The sequence below is a fragment of the Chionomys nivalis genome, chromosome 3 (genome assembly GCF_950005125.1).
Source record: "Chionomys nivalis chromosome 3, mChiNiv1.1, whole genome shotgun sequence".
Classification (NCBI taxonomy): Eukaryota; Metazoa; Chordata; class Mammalia; order Rodentia; family Cricetidae; genus Chionomys; species Chionomys nivalis.
In genome coordinates this window covers 84,688,337-84,703,834 of record NC_080088.1, presented here as the reverse complement: position 1 = coordinate 84,703,834, position 15,498 = coordinate 84,688,337, and the positions used below count along the sequence as shown (strand labels likewise).

The window sequence follows — 15,498 nt, the reverse complement described above, 5'->3', positions numbered from 1 at the left end:
CAGACAAATTCAGCGGAACCACATATTCGGGCTGCCCGTACATGCTTCAGCATTGCCAGGGCATAATTTCATTTTCATTCAAAAAATTTGGTCTATATAAGTGAGTATATAATTATACCACTTTTTATTTACTGTTAATGTATTTATGAGAGACTTCAAAAATGTGTTCACTTGGCCAGGTGGTAGCCTTTAATCCCAGCACTTGGGAGGCAGAGCCAGGTGGATCTCAGTGAGTTTGAGGTTAGTCTGGTTTACCTGGTCTACAAAGGGAAGTCCTCGATAGCAAGGGCTACACAAAGACACCATCTCAAAAAAAAAAAAAAAAAAGTTCACTTGTCTTTTTGAAGCATAGAAACTCAAGTTGGAAATTGAAAGCTGGAACTATAATACCACCTCTTTCCAGAAAAGCAAAAATCAAAAGGAAGAGGGACAAGCAAAGCTAATTAACCCACAGTTCCCAGGGACCCAAGCAGGGTTCAGCCTCCCTATGAGATGAGGCTGCCTTGATCCCCTGGGGGTCTAGTGTACATCACAGTTTCTCTATCCTCAAAATCGAATCATTCTGCAGAAGAGATCAAAGTGAGGCAGAAATAATCTCAACAGCATCCCGACAGAAATTTAAAAATGAGCAAAGGCTGTATAAAACCATTGCTGGAGCAAGAACGCACGTGTTCAGAGGGGCCTGCGACAGAAGCCACATCTGTAAGTCATGCTGCAGGAGATTGACAGCACACCAAGACGTCGGAGCACTTCTTCCAAGACTTTTTCTGACAGGCATAGAAAATGAACTAATATGATTTTTATCGTGGGATGGTGGCAAAATTGAACACAACTCAAAAGGCGTGTCACCTGTAACTGAGCGTTTTCCTCTGACATATTTACTCTGTGCCTATAACTCATGGCCACGCACCACTCACAGTGGCTCAGAGATGCTCACTGCAGGCTAGCGGGATATCCCAAACCACCTGCAGGACTCACTAAAGTATGATTAAGCAATAATAATAATAATAATAATAATAAATTGAGGAACTCATTGCAAGTGGATGTAAAACGTACTTTCAAAAGCAAGTTCCACTTGTTGTGCTTATTATTACTTGTGTAAAGACAGACACCAAGGAAGCTGGTCTGCGCTGTTAGCATGTCCCTAGTTTATCTCTGCAAGTCCCCGTTAGCAAGTGACAGTAGGGTGGCTTTGGGGTGGAATTGTGAGGATGGAACAAAAGACAGTTGCCAATTGTAACAGGTTTTTTCTTTTCTTGTTTTCTTTTTTTTTTTTTCTTCTCCCAAGACGGGGTTTCTCTGTAATTTTGGAGCCTGTCCTGGAACTCGCTCTTATAGACCAGGCTGGCCTTGAACTCACAGAGCTCCACCTGCCTCTGCCTCCCAAGTATTAAGATTAAAGGCATGCGCCACCACCATCCAGCCTGTAACAGTTTCTTAATTTTGCATTTTCAAAATTAACGCAAAAGCAAATCCATATTTTTCCAGTTTTGAATCATGATGAATGTTCAATCCAGCATGAATTTTCTGTCAGATGGCAGGAACATCCTGGGCCTCTTTCCCAAGGTCCTTGCTCATATTTGCTTACTCAGTCAACTCCAGTAACAGCCTGAATCAGAAGGGTATCCTTTAGGGCTCCAAACAGCCACATTCCAAATTTTACCATATTTCTTGAGGATGTTATTTCAGGGATCATAAAATGCCCCATAACTTGTATTCGTTTTAAGCGATAATGCAGGTGTTTTATGTGACATCCATAAGAAACAATTGACTTATTCCTAAGGAAACTAACCTAGTATAGATTTGATAGGCATTGTCAGGCATGGATTTCTGAAAGTGTCATTAATGCTGCTCACATTAAAAAAAGAAAGAAAACCTGCCCAACGATGTCTGGCTAGTTTTTAATCTATGCTGGATGCTTGAATGTCAAAATAGAGATGAATATAGAAGGCAGGAGTCCAGCAGTGAAGAGATTGTACTTACTTGGTTAAAAGTGACTTTCTGGGGTTGGAGAGATGCCTCAGCGGGTAAAACACTTGAGGACCAGAATTCAGATCCTCAGAACCATGGAAAAGTCAAGTGGGCATCAAGACTCAGCTATAAGGTGAGTCTTTATATGTAAGGTGGAGAGCGATAGAGAAAGACTTCAGCCTGGAGCCTCTACACCCATGGGCACACACATGCATGTATGCCCACACATGTATGAACATGCATAGACACACATACACACTAGCAATAACTACACAAGACTTTACTATATAAAATTAATTTATATAAAGAGCTGTATATACAGCCAGCTCTCTGCATCATAAATTTTACAACCACGGATTCAGTCATCCGCATACCGAAGATGCTTGAGAAAACAGTGTGCGTCCTGAATACAAACACCCTTCCCTTCTCGGCATCGTCCCAGATGTAATTCCCAAAAGCAATAATTGACAGAGTGCTTACACTGCCTTAGGCTTGTACGTCATCGAGAGACCGTTTCAGGTCCGTGGATGGGATGCATAGGTTTTATGTGGAAGGAAGGCTTGGACAAGCATGGGTCTGGCATCTTCAGAGGTCTTAGCAATCTCTGTGGACACCAAGGATCAACTATTGATCTGTTTTGGGCAAGTAATGCCATGTTGATATGCATTTAAAACATTAAAAGAAATACAGTAATGAAATTACGTACTGTACAAGTCTATGTTAAGTGCTGGGTGTGGAAGGACCACAGGGCTTGGGGCACAACTTCATATCTCGATTCTGTAGCCCAGTTATTCATTCTCTCTTAATGATTTTTCCCAAACCTCATACCCCACTGTGTTTTGAGAACAAAGGCCTGTCATTGAGCCCCTTTTGTAGGCTGGAAGATGCAAAACGCAGCACAAAGAAGCGTGTGTACCGAATCTCTAGATCCTAAGTAAGGATTGTCATGGTCGATGTCAAAGGCAGCCCCTGCATTGAGTCCATGCCTCTGAGTGAGAGCTGGGAATGGCAGGTGAGCTGCTGACACCTGTGGAATGGGAAGGGGACCTCAGCCCTTGAGTGGAAAATAGAGGCCTTGGGCGGATGGCGATCATGGAAGTCCCCTCTAGGGATTAGACATTAATAAGGGAATTTATCTTTACCATCCTAATTCCTATGGCCTTCTCACCAGCCAAATGCATAGTTCTGTGTGGTGACAGGAAGAGAATAGCCTGTTATTAATGCTCATCAGACCGTCTGGGAAGAGCTGACCAGCCTTTGCCCTCCCTTCTGCAGCATCTGATGGAGCAGGGTTGCCTAGAATTGGTTGTATGAGTTACTGCCCTGTTCCCCAAAGGAAGAGGGGTGACTGGGTTAGAAACAGGGCCCCAAACAGAACTGTTTGGTTATCTCTCGGAGCCTGGCGTCAGAGTTGAAGTTTCCACCCACCTGATGGCCGGAAATAAGGGAAACAAAAATGTCCCTTCCCTGAAACAGACTCCCGCCCCTGCCCTGGTGATCCTTGTCTTCTCCTCTTAAACTCTGCAAAGGGACTTTATCATGCAGGAATGGATTTCAAGAAAAATAGCAAGTCTGGGAGCAGAGAGATGGCTCAGTAGTTAAGAGCATTTGGTGCTCTTCCAGAGGACCTGAGTTTGAGTCTCAGAATCCACATGGTTAGTGACTCAAAACCACCTCTAGCTGCAGGTGTAGGGAACCCAGTGCCCTCTACTGGACTCCATGGACAACTGCATCCACAGGTGCATAGACCCATGCACAGACACACATGTGTACATGTAATTAAAAAGAAGTGTTTTTAAAAGTATTTTTAAAAAGTAGCAGGTGTCATTCAGTCATAGAGCCCCTGGCCAGCATGCAGAAGGCCATATTTCTTTCTAGCACCAGTTAGTACATTAGTTGAAATATCATAGGAGCTTTGAAAGGAAAACCCAAAGTTAGAGCATATAGAAATACCCAAGTATTAACTGTCTAGTGCCTGGCTCCATGCCCGCTGAACATCACACCAACACATGTCCCATGGAAACATGAGGTTTGCCTAAGCAAGAGGCATCAGATTCAACCTCTTGAGTAGCTCCATTGGCTTAAAACCAGTTTGCAACTCAAGTCAAACACACAGGGCTGCCAAGCAAGGCGTGACTGCGGTCAACAGGAGCGAGTCTGACATCAACTTTGTGCCTCCTAAAACCAGAGAGGAAAAATTGAATCCTGGTGTTTTCATTCTGCACACTGCGGTGAATCACACAAACCCTTTGTCAATAACACCATGCTGTTTCCACAAGGACAGGCAGCTTTCCTGTGCAGACTCAGGTTGGGTTTTCTTTGCCAAAGCACATCGCTCAAGACATCAGGGGCACCAGCGTGCACCTGCTAACTGGAGCCACACTACAACTAACAGCGTCCCACACAGAGTCCTGAGCTGACTCAGTGACAAAACCTAATAAACGGAAACACCGCTTTTGGGCAACTTTGAAAAAGCCCTGAGGGCTTCTATGCGAAACCTTAGAAAACAGAGAGATTATTCATTGTATTTCCTGAAAGGGCCAGCTATTGTGATTTTTTTTCTTTTTATGAGGCTCTCACTATGCCACCCTGGCTGGCCTGGAATGTGCTATGTAGACAATGTTGGTCTCAAGTTCCCAGAGATCTGCCTGCCTCTGGCCCTGCTTCCCAGATATCGGTCTTGCTTTTTGTTTGAAGTGGTCCTTAGAGTTTGTGATCCTTTGGAAAAGAACCAGTGGGCAGTATTCCAAATTCAAAGGAGTCAACTGTGTGTCTGTCCGTTTTCTAGTGCTGACAGCACAGACCACAGACTGGGTCAGTTGTAGGGGTCCACAGCTCTGGTCCAAGGTCAGGAGGCTCCCTCTGCTGCAGGCCTTCTTGCTGGCTGAGTCTTGAGACAAGCGAGAGAGACACGTGGCCAGGGATGGGAAGCAAAAGTAGTCTCGTGGACTAACCAAGCCAACGATGAGCGACCCACCCACAAGATAACCCAGGATCCACAGATCACAGTAGTGGGTTAATGAGGATGGAGATTTGGTCACCATTTAAAGGTCCTACCTGATCCCGCCTCTTACTGTGTCTTACTGAGGACTAAGCTTCAATGTGAGTGTCACTGGGGCAGAGCACACTGGGAGAAAGGACATTCTCCTTAAGGAGACTTGAGTCTTCATGGTGAAACCTTTGTTACTGACTCTATAGACCGTGAGACATCAGTTCATCTCATTCTTTTAATATTACTTTTAATTGGTCCAGGAGGATTACACATTTATGGTTTGCCACTGTATGACTGCATGTAACGCACAGCTTATTCCTGACAGAGGGTCTGTTGTTCAGTGGGCTGTGAAGACGTGAAAGCACATAGGCTCCCCGTGCCTTCTCCTAAGAACGTACGGGGATACCTGCCTGCCCCACACTGGTCTATCTCAGTTCCTTGCCTCTGGGAATCCAGAAACTTCAATCCCACCTAACAGTTCACACTAGTAGCCACACCTCAGGCCCTTGCCACCTCCAAATGCTCCTTCTCCTTGCTGATTTGTGACTAGCCCTGCAGCCTCCTCTCTCGACGTGTGTTCTGTGTCTATACCACCTGTCCCTCCCTTTCCTACCGGACTGCTCTCCACCTCTCTGTGCCCACCATTAGCTCTCCCTTTCCTGTCTCTGTCAAGTCCTAAATGACTCTCTTCACCAGGGCTGTGACTCTCTGCCCCTTGGCACAGTCGGGTAGAAGACCCTGGGGTGGAGTCTTGCCTCTCTGCTTTGGAGCGCTATGGCCTTGGGGCTCAGTTGGCCTCTGCATGTAGCAGTTCTCCATCGGCCTGTGCAGTCACTGGTTCCTGTGTCCCAGGGCAATGGGAGGAAAAGGCATCGTGTGGGTCCTGAACACCGCAGTGATTCCTCTTGGTCGCCACATTTAGCCAGGGTGCAGAGCCGTAATTTCCAGCAGCGACATCTTTACGCCTCAACCTCTGGTGCTACCCTGGGTTTCCTGCATCTGGTACTCCCCTGCTTCCTCCTACCCACGTTTGGCTTGGTCTCAGCCCTTACTGGTGCTTCCTCTGGGAAACCATACCTGATTTCAGTCTTCTCCTTAGAATAAGCATCCTGTCTTCCCATGCTTGCTGGACTTCTCTGTGTATGACAACATGGCCAGACTAGGCTGCTGATGTTCAGTCCAGTACTGACCTAGTACCCAGTTAGTTACTCGTGAGTCTCCAGTCCAGGCATAATTTTTTAAAAAGATTTATTTATTAATTATGTATACAGTGTTCTGTCTGCATGTCTGCTGCAGGCTGGAAGAGGGCACCAGATCTCATGACAGATGGTTGTGAGCCACCATGTAGTTACTGGGAATTGAACTCAGGACCTCTGGAAGAGCAGTCAGTGCTCTTAACCTCTGAGCTATCTCTCCAGCCCCCAGGCATAATTTTTTCACTCAAGCACTAGCATGCTGTTCCTGTGGGGAATCTTCTGAATGTGTTTTAGTATCAAATCCATTGATTCTCAGACTCTGGATGGGCTTTGTCCAGCTATCTTAGCATCTATCAAACCCCAAAGCAAGTCTTCCCTGAAGAAATTATCCTTTATAAGCAACTTTTCATGCCAAGTAACTCCTAACAAACAAGTTGTTGCTCCCTTCCCCTGCAAACGGAAGCTCCTCCGCTCATTGTCTTGCTCATGGCCTCTTGGTCTCCTCATGAAAGGTGACCATCGCCTTCCCTGTGTCCTTTGCTCACAGTCCTCAGAGAATGAGTGGATGTTTTATTCAGTGTTGCTATTGCTGTGATGAACACCACAACCAAAAGAAGACTGGGGAGGAGAGGGTTTATTTTGCTCCCAGTTCATCAACAGCAGTGACGGCAAGAACTCACACAGGGCGGGAACCTGCAGGCAGGAACTGATGCAGAGGCCATGGAGGGGTGTTGCTTACTGGTTTGCTTTCCTTGACTTGCTCAGCCTGCTTTCTTACAGAACCCTGTGCCACCAACCCAGAGACGGCATCACCCACGATGGGCTGGGACCTCCTCCATCTATCACTAATTAAGGAAATACCTTAGAGCTAGACCTTATGGGGGCATTTTCTCCACTGAGATCCTCTCCCTCGTTTCAGATGACTCCAACTTGTGTCAAGATGACATAAAACCAGCCAGCACAGTGGGTCAATTACAGATCAGTCATCTCTAATGTAAAAATCCCAAGTCCAGAATCTTAAATGTTGAGTATCAACATGCTATCACTATGGGAAAAATTTGACAACTAACCTCATGTGACAGGCTACATTGTGCAGTGGCACCAAAAGAACTGTGACAGAGGTGAAAAACACTCAACTTGTGCCTCGGACTTGAATTGTATCCCCAGAGTACCTCACTCTATCTTCTTTTTTTACTTTTTACTGCTGCGGTAAACAGCACAACCAAAACCCAGTTAGAAGAAAGGGCTTATTTCATCTTACATGTTACAGTCTAGGGATCTCCAGAAGGAACCTGGAGGCAGAAACCATGGAGGAATGCTGCTTATTGGCTTGCTTCTTCTGGCTTGCTTGGCTACCTTTCTTACACAGCCCAGGCCTAGGAATGGTGCTGCCCGTAGTGGGACTGGGTCCTCCTGTATCAATTAGCAACCAAGAACATGTCCACGGGCCAGTCTGATGGAGGCAGTTCCTCAGTTGAGGCTCCCTATTCCCAGATGCGTCAGGTTGGCAACAGAACCTAAGATATTATTCATGCTCAAGCATTCCAAACCCTGAAAGACTCTGAAATATGTGGCTCTCCTTCTGGTTCCAGGCATTTTAGATCAGAGCTGCAGGGCCCTGATTGAGGTCATGATTTGTCCTTTGCAGTTCTCTGCAGCCCATTTGGGGTTTGGGCTCGGTGGTTTGCCCGTGTGTGACTCATTTTGGATGAGAGCAACTTATAAACAGCTGCCGAGAGCTGGGAGATTTTTTCCCCCTGACCTCATGCTTCGCTGGGATTTTTCTTTTTCTATAATAGGATTCTTTGAGAATTCTGGCACGAGGTTTGTTTTGAAACCCAGCAGAGGCCAGATCTGCTCCCAGAGATGCTGGGGGAAGATTAGTGATGCCTCTCCTCCGAGGCCCAGATTGTTCCCTTGTGCTAGCAGGCAGCATTTCTGATTCCCCTTTGGAAGCTGCACTACTTTGACCGTGTTCCTACTGCTTCTCTGTTGATCTAGCTGCTTAACAGAGTCCAGAGCCTGACCTCCACTTTTCTTCCTGGCATGCCTGGCTCTCATGGTCTGGAACCCTTTCCAGACACGGGTAACATCAAGAAAGACCCTATTTTCAGACTGGACATTGTGAGTCTGAAAACTAGCTGATTCGCTTTCCCTATGATAGTTTTGTCAAATTTGGGACACGTTGGACGTATGAATTCAGATGTGTCCTTGTATTGTTTGGATCTGGAGACATTTGTAGGAACTAAATATGGCTTCTAGGTTGGGGGGAAACCCCGAAATGGGACCCTACTCTTATTCCAAGGCTCTCATTCTTCGTGGCTCTGATTTAAGTCCCAGGAGAGCCACTGGGTGCTCAGACTGCAGAGTCGGTGAATCCCTGGAGGATTTTGTTCAGCCCTTGTGCGCCTCCCCGGCCCCAAGAGAGAAGAGCATAGTGCCAAGAGGGATTTAGAGGGCTGAGAGCTTCGTGAGATTGTTAGAAATTGTGGGGACGTCCGCAGTGCCGCAGTCACCAAGGAGCAGGTAAACTGGAGCTGGGGCGCAGAGGGAAGGAGAGGCTCCAGGAGGGTGTGTGTGTAACTGAATCTTGAACTCACACCACTGAGTGGAAGGCTCAGCAGTGTTCTTCCCTCCCAGAATGTGACCATCCCTGAGTGACTCGCACCATGCAAGGGGATGAAGTGCCAAGGCAGTTCCCCTCTTAGAACTTTGCATCTGTCAAAAGACTGATTCATTCAAACGCCAAATGAAGTTTGTAAGAAATCTAGGCACAAAATTTATGTTATGTCATTCTGACTGCAGTATTGGCTGGCTCTGATCTTGTGGGGGAGACTATTTTTTTTTGGGGGGGGGGAGACTATTGATGTGGACAGCGTGGGGGTAAATCTCTGCTGCCGGTAGAGGGTTCTTGTTACCCAAGCTTTAGTTTTTCCATGCATGAAATGGGAACAAAAATCCCATCCTCTCTGCCATGGGTGGCGATTTTGAGAATTGCCTTTAGCAAGTGTTTGTTGAATACATCCTGTATGCCATATAGTGTGTGACGGGGCTGTAAATACAGACCTGGACAAACTGTGTTAGCCCCATTTCTACCACCGTGATAAACACCATGACCAAAAGCACCTTGGGGAGGAAAGGGTTCATTTGGTTTATATGTCTCCGTCATCATAGATCATCATTGAGGGAAGTCAGGGCAGGAACTGTGCAGGAACGCTACTCACCAGCTTGCTCCCCATGGCTTTCTCAGAGGTCGCTTCCTTATCTAACCCAGGACCACCTGCCCAGGGTGGGACTATCCATAGTGAGCTGGACCTTCCCACATCAATCATTCATCAAGAAACTGTCCCATAGAGTTGCTTAGAAGCCAGTCTGAAGGAGGTGGTCCCTCAGTGGAGGTTCTCTCTTCCCAGGTGACACCACTTTGTGTTGAGCTGACAAAACTCATCAGTACTGATCAGGGGACCCATAGTTTTCAGGAGCTTCAGCCTGGCGGGGAGGTCAATATTAATCCGTTGTTTATAGGATGCGGCGGTTGGAGATGCCTGGGTCCAGAGTGAGCGGGAGCCCTGGAAAGGTGGCTTGGGATAGCAGAGGTGATGGAGGAAAATGAACCCGAAAAGAACACTGAGAGGCTGCAGACGGCATGGACAGCAATGTGGAATCAAGCGGGCATGGCATGCTGAGCAGCAAGGTGGCAACTAGATTCAAGGGACACACTGCCATGGCAGGCAGGTGGGCTTGGACAGTGAAGGATGGATGCCAGGCGAGACGGTGCACCAAGAGCCAGCAAGGGATATGTCAGATTTGTAGGTGAAAAACTATGCCGGAGGCAGTGTAGAAGAAGGTCAGAGTTAGCTCTTTGGCCTCGGCAGCAGAAGCAAGATGACGAAAGGAACGTCATCCTTCGGAAAGCGTCGCAACAAGACGCACACGTTGTGCCGCCGCTGTGGCTCTAAGGCCTACCACCTTCAGAAGTCTACCTGTGGCAAATGCGGCTACCCGGCCAAGCGCAAGAGAAAGTATAACTGGAGTGCCAAGGCTAAGAGACGAAACACTACCGGGACTGGGCGGATGCGGCACCTAAAAATTGTCTACCGAAGATTCAGACATGGATTCCGTGAAGGGACAACCCCTAAACCCAAGAGGGCAGCTGTTGCAGCATCCAGTTCATCATGAGGATTTCAATCTGTCATAAAATAAATGTTCTGGTTTCCAAAAAAAAAAAAAAAAAAAAAAAGAAGGTCAGAGTTAGCTGAGACTAGAGAAACAGAGACCAGGTCAGAATAGCTTGGGGACAGGTGACAGGTCAGTCACTAGACAATGGGAGGATGGAGAAGAAAGGACGTGTATAGGAGGGCCTTAGAGATGTCTCAACTTTGTACTGGTGGAGTACCAAAAAGTGTACGGATATAAAGGCATACCCTTTCATATACACTGAAGCTCAGTAAAGTGCTCTCAAAACGATCAGTGTCACAGTGGTAAGTGAATTACATCTCAATGAAAAGCAAAGAACTGTTAGTATATATCTGAGTGCAGATAAACATTTCCTCACTAGGGGATACTGAGGGCATCTCCAAAAGGCTGGTAGTGTGTCAATCCAGGTTCTAGAATCCTTAATAGGTGTGAGAGGGCTGGTCATAGGACACTGGACTCTTTTTCTCCTCCTCTTCCTCCGCCTTCTGTCCTCTGATCCCTCTTCCTGCTTCCCACCTTCTTCCCTCCTCCTCTCTTCGGTCTCTTCTTTCTCTCTCTAGTGGCTGCTTGCTTAGCTTTACTCTTTCACGGTGATGCCTCCACAGTCCCAAAACTCCATGACTGATCAGTCATGAACTGAAACTTCCCAGATGTGCAAACCAACCGTTTTTTTTTTTTCTCTTTTTCTCTGTAAGTTGATTATCTCGTGTATTTTATTACAGTATCAGAAACTGGCATCTCCAAACTCAGCAATGAAGGTCTCTGAATGATGGCACTTGGGAATTTTACTTTATTTTGTTCCTTTTCTTCTCACCACTATGCACGTTTTTGATTCAGCCACATAATGCTCACACGTGGGTGTATTATAAATATACTACCTTCTGCTACATACACTAACCTCTCCTTAAGGTGCTATTGTTCCAAGGCCTTGGTGCTTTGCTTGTATGTAAAATTCAGCAACTGTTAAACACATTCAGTGATTAAATGAGAAACAAAAGGAAGAGGGACCTCTTATCTTTGACACCTCTGTATTCTCTATCAAAAAATGGTGCTCTTCTAAAAGAAAATAGCAAATAATAAAGCAAAGGAATTGCTTTGAAAAAACTGCCCTAAAATGTGGATCCTGGTAAAACGTTTCTTTGGGTTTTTCTAAGCGTGGCAAGCACAATTTCACAGAATTATGGATGCTGTGCACTCTCAATGGCTTATAAATATTTAGTGCCAAGATTACTCATAAATTCAGAGATTGCTGTGGAACTATTTTTCCTTGGCAGTCCGTTTTTTTTGTTGTTGTTGTTGTTGCTGTCTTTGTTTTATTTTTTCATCCTGAGACACTAAGATTCAGGAAGGGCTGACAGTCATTTAGCCGTGTTATTTGGAAGAACTATTATTTTGTATTTCTGTCATTGGGCCAGGGCTTGGGTTTCATGGGAATAATTCTCAGTTTTCTCTTACAACTGAAGTTACAAAGCAGTCAACTGGGGCTCCGCATGGCAGGTTCCCCTGGGAAGAGCCTGGGGAGCCATCTTTCCCTTGGACTCATCTCCCAGGAAATCTGCCGTGTCTTGCACATGGCGTGGTTGGTTATTGTATTAGCTGGTGCAATGTGGCTGTGATGGGAGGAGCTTGGTTGACAGTGCCAGTGTCCATGCTGATGATGGGCGTGTCTATGGCTGACGATGGGCGTGTCCAAGACTGATGATGGGCGTGTTCATGGCTGACGATGGGCGTGTCCATGGCTGACGATGGGTGTGTCCAGTGCCTAGACTCTAGAACTCGAGGAGAACTCCCCGCCCCCCATGCTTTGTTGTCAAGTGATGACTTGACATAGTGAAACAGAAAATTGCTCTCCTCAGAAGGAGCCAGGTGTGGTCAGTGGGAGAGGAGCATAGTGTTGTGGCCTGCTAAGGACAGGAAAACAAAAACCTTTTTGATTTTTGTTGTTGTTGCTGCTGTTTGTTTGTTTTTGTTTCTCGAGACAGAAGGTTTCTGTATACTGGTCCTAGCTGTCCTGGAACTAGCTCTGTAGACCAGGCTGGCCTCGAACTCTCAGAGATCCTTCTGCCTGCCTCTGCCCCCTGAGTGCTAGCTGTTTGGTTTTTATGCGTAGACTGCCTGAAGCCCTTTCTGCTGCTGCTCACTGCCACGGGGAAGTGGTGCCGACTGTGTTTCAGAGAGCCTTGCTTTGAGCTTTCTGTAGTGTGAATTGAAGAGCCAGGTTAGCCGGGTTGTGTTGTCCTGAAATGCAGGGGACAGGATGGATGGAGTCCAAGAAAAGTCAGGATTTGGCTGTTTTCTCAGTGCACTTCACTGAAGACTCCAGACTATGGATTTTGAGGAACTTGTGGGTTTCCAACAGTCTGTCACAGAATTACTGTGGTTGACAGACAGCTGACGCATCCCTTCTTGGGGGGCGGGGCTACAGTTTTCCTTTTCAGCAGCAGGTTGGTCTCAAGATCCCTGGCAAGTGGTTGTGTTTGAATGGCATCAAAAGGCCTTTGCTCCAATTCTCCCAACTCCTCCTTCCACTGAAGTTCACACCTTGGCTTTATTCGCCTGACCCTCAGGGTTGTATGGTCGCTGTCTCTCTCTCCCTTGTTCACTCTGCCGAGTGACTCTGCCCTTCATTCTGTTCCAGGCTCGCTGCTCCCTGAGGCCCTGGGTGCTGGCCCCCAGATTGGCAGTAATGGGCCAGCTTCTCCTCATATTTCATCTGCCCCACGTGGCCTTCTGTGCTGCCCCATGTCAATGACAGCTGCCCCTCTACCCAACGCCTGTAGCTCTCTGCCTCTTTATCCTCTGGCGCGCTTACCCTTCCTCTGTTTATTACACATAGCAATCTAGACCTGGGACTTCCTCATTCTGTGTGTGTCAAGTATCATCCAGTTCTCTCTGTGCTAAGAGATTTAGTCCTGTCCCTTTGTTCTAGAACTCTGAGATTTTATCTCTCTCTGTGTATGTGTGTGTGAAAGATGCATGTGTGTGTGCATGCTATATATAACTGCATACTTTAATTATAAATTTTTGTATATACTTTATATATAACTATAAACTTTACTGAATGAATAAAAATAACCTTGATAGTTATAATCTGATCCTGGATGAGCAATTTCAACATCACTAAGATGTCTGTTCTATCCAGAATCTTTTGTGAACTCCCTAATACCATATTTATGCTCCTAATTAAGCCCTCCTACTTTTTTTTAGAACTAGAGTATGATACACGTAACAAATTTTATCATTTTAACTTAAATGTCATTTTTCTGGGGAGACATGACTTAATCCACTTATCCAATAGTGTGCCCATAGCAGACACACACACACACACACACACACACACACACACACACAACTATATCCACTCAGTTCAGCTTGGAGAAATAATTGATTTAACTAGGGTTACTTATGGAAGCATGGGATGGGGTGCTAGACAACAGGAACTTGGTCAACTGATCACTGTTGTGACTTGGCAGTCGCATCACTGAGGAAGAATCCTCGCCTCAGCCATTGTTAACCACTTCCTTATTCTCAGGAAGGAGAGGAGCCTGTGTGCTGCCTCAGGAGTCCTGTGAACCTCTCTGCAGGGTGATCTCCCTTATGATTCTGGTGAGCTCTGCTTCCACAAGGGAACGTTAACAGGCCTGGTCTCATGAGAGTCCATGTGGAAAACCACAGTTTCTTAAATTTCAAGAGGGCAAGCTCATATCTTACCCAGAGGACAGAGTTTCACAGCTTTCGATTCCTTCCTCCGGCTCTTGCTTTGTGTCTGCCTTCTCTTCTGCAGTGTTCCCTGTGCCTTGCAGGGGAGGCTGCAGGGGTAATATTATGTTTTACAATTTTGGGCTGAGCAGTGGAACCCCTGAGTTACAGAAATGTTCACTCATTCTTAGCACTTTGACTGGCTTGAGGGGGGCAGTCTCCATAGTAACCAGAGCCCACTGCAGGGAAAGATTTCCTGAAGAAGACAAAGAGCAGCAATAATATGTGCACATAAATGTTTAGAAAACAGTTAAGAACAACAGTGGTACCTTCCCCACCAGAGCCTACTATACCCTAGCCTTAGGTTTTTGTTTTTGTTTTTGGTGCAGCATATGGATTTCCTTCTGTGGTGTAGATGTTAAATCCAGCTGGAGAACAGGTGGTTATCCCCATAGCGAGCATACCATTATTACAGCAGTGAGCACATTTTGCCTGGTGTGGTCGAGGTGTAGCATACGGGGTCCATGACCGAGCAGGACTGTTTGTGATGAGTAAACCCTGGGAGCTTGTGATTGCTTTCTAGTACTGTGAATGCTAGCCAGCCCGGAGGAAGCGCCCAGCCTGGTCTCTCTGCATCTTACAGTTAAATCGTGTGCTACTTCACCAGTAGCACCTTATTATCTAGTTATAGCATGCACTAGTGCTAACACTCTAATGTTTTGGGGGGCCTTGGGGTTCCCTACACCAAGAACTTGTAGAAAGGTAGCCCCCACCCTTGGAGCTGGGATTTGCATGCAATAACTCCGTGAATTCTGGGAGTGTTATTTTTTCTACCTAAAGAGTACTCTTCGTATTTAAGTTCCTTAACTGGGGTTTTTGTTTTTATAGACCCGAGCTGCTGTCGGGGTCCCCTTTACACTCTTGACTGCATCACACTTGTGTGCAGTGCACTGTGATCCTGTCACTCCACAGTTTCCTCATCCACCTCCAAGTCCTGCAACCCTTCCTCCCGGTTGGTCCCCTCTCCCTCCCTCTCTCCCTCTTTCTTAGTCCCACAGATGCAGCCCCAGCCTGTGTGTTCACAATTGCAATAATCCCCATTCACATCAATCACGTGACCTCTCCTCCTCACCTCACTGTTTGCATAGAACATCTCCGTTTTTTTCCACTTCCGGCCTCTTTGTGTTTTGGGATCATAAGAGGTCTCGTAGACAGCGTCTGTGTGGACCCTGTTGTCTGTTTGTCTGTCACTGAGCTGTTCATCAGTCTTTTGAGTGGGGAGTTTGACTCATTTATCGTTACAGCAGTTACCAGCAAGGAGGGTCGTGTCCCGTGTGCTGTCTGTTTCCGGTGTGCCTTATGTTTCCTGCACTGCTGTAGTTTTCGTTAGATGAATCAGGTGTGTAGTAAAGTGTCATGACTCCTTTTCTATACACTAGCTAT

The 15,498-nt window shown here is 46.4% G+C and overlaps 2 protein-coding genes across 3 annotated transcripts in view; both read left to right on the top strand.

Moving 5' to 3' along the window:
* Mtus2 (microtubule associated scaffold protein 2) overlaps positions 1 to 15,498 on the top strand; it is a 376,016-nt gene that overhangs the window by 169,295 nt on the left and 191,223 nt on the right. The gene's annotated exons all lie outside the window — the stretch shown is intronic.
* On the top strand, positions 10,040 to 10,338 carry LOC130871121 (60S ribosomal protein L37). The gene has a single exon (XM_057764367.1). The coding sequence runs from the start codon at positions 10,045 to 10,047 to the stop codon at positions 10,336 to 10,338; it is 294 nt and encodes a 97-aa protein (XP_057620350.1). The 5' UTR covers positions 10,040 to 10,044.

Coding starts and splice junctions, on each gene's coding strand:
- LOC130871121 (XM_057764367.1), top strand. CDS start 10,045: ATGACGAAAGGAACGTCATCCTTCGGAAAGCGTCGCAACAAGACGCAC.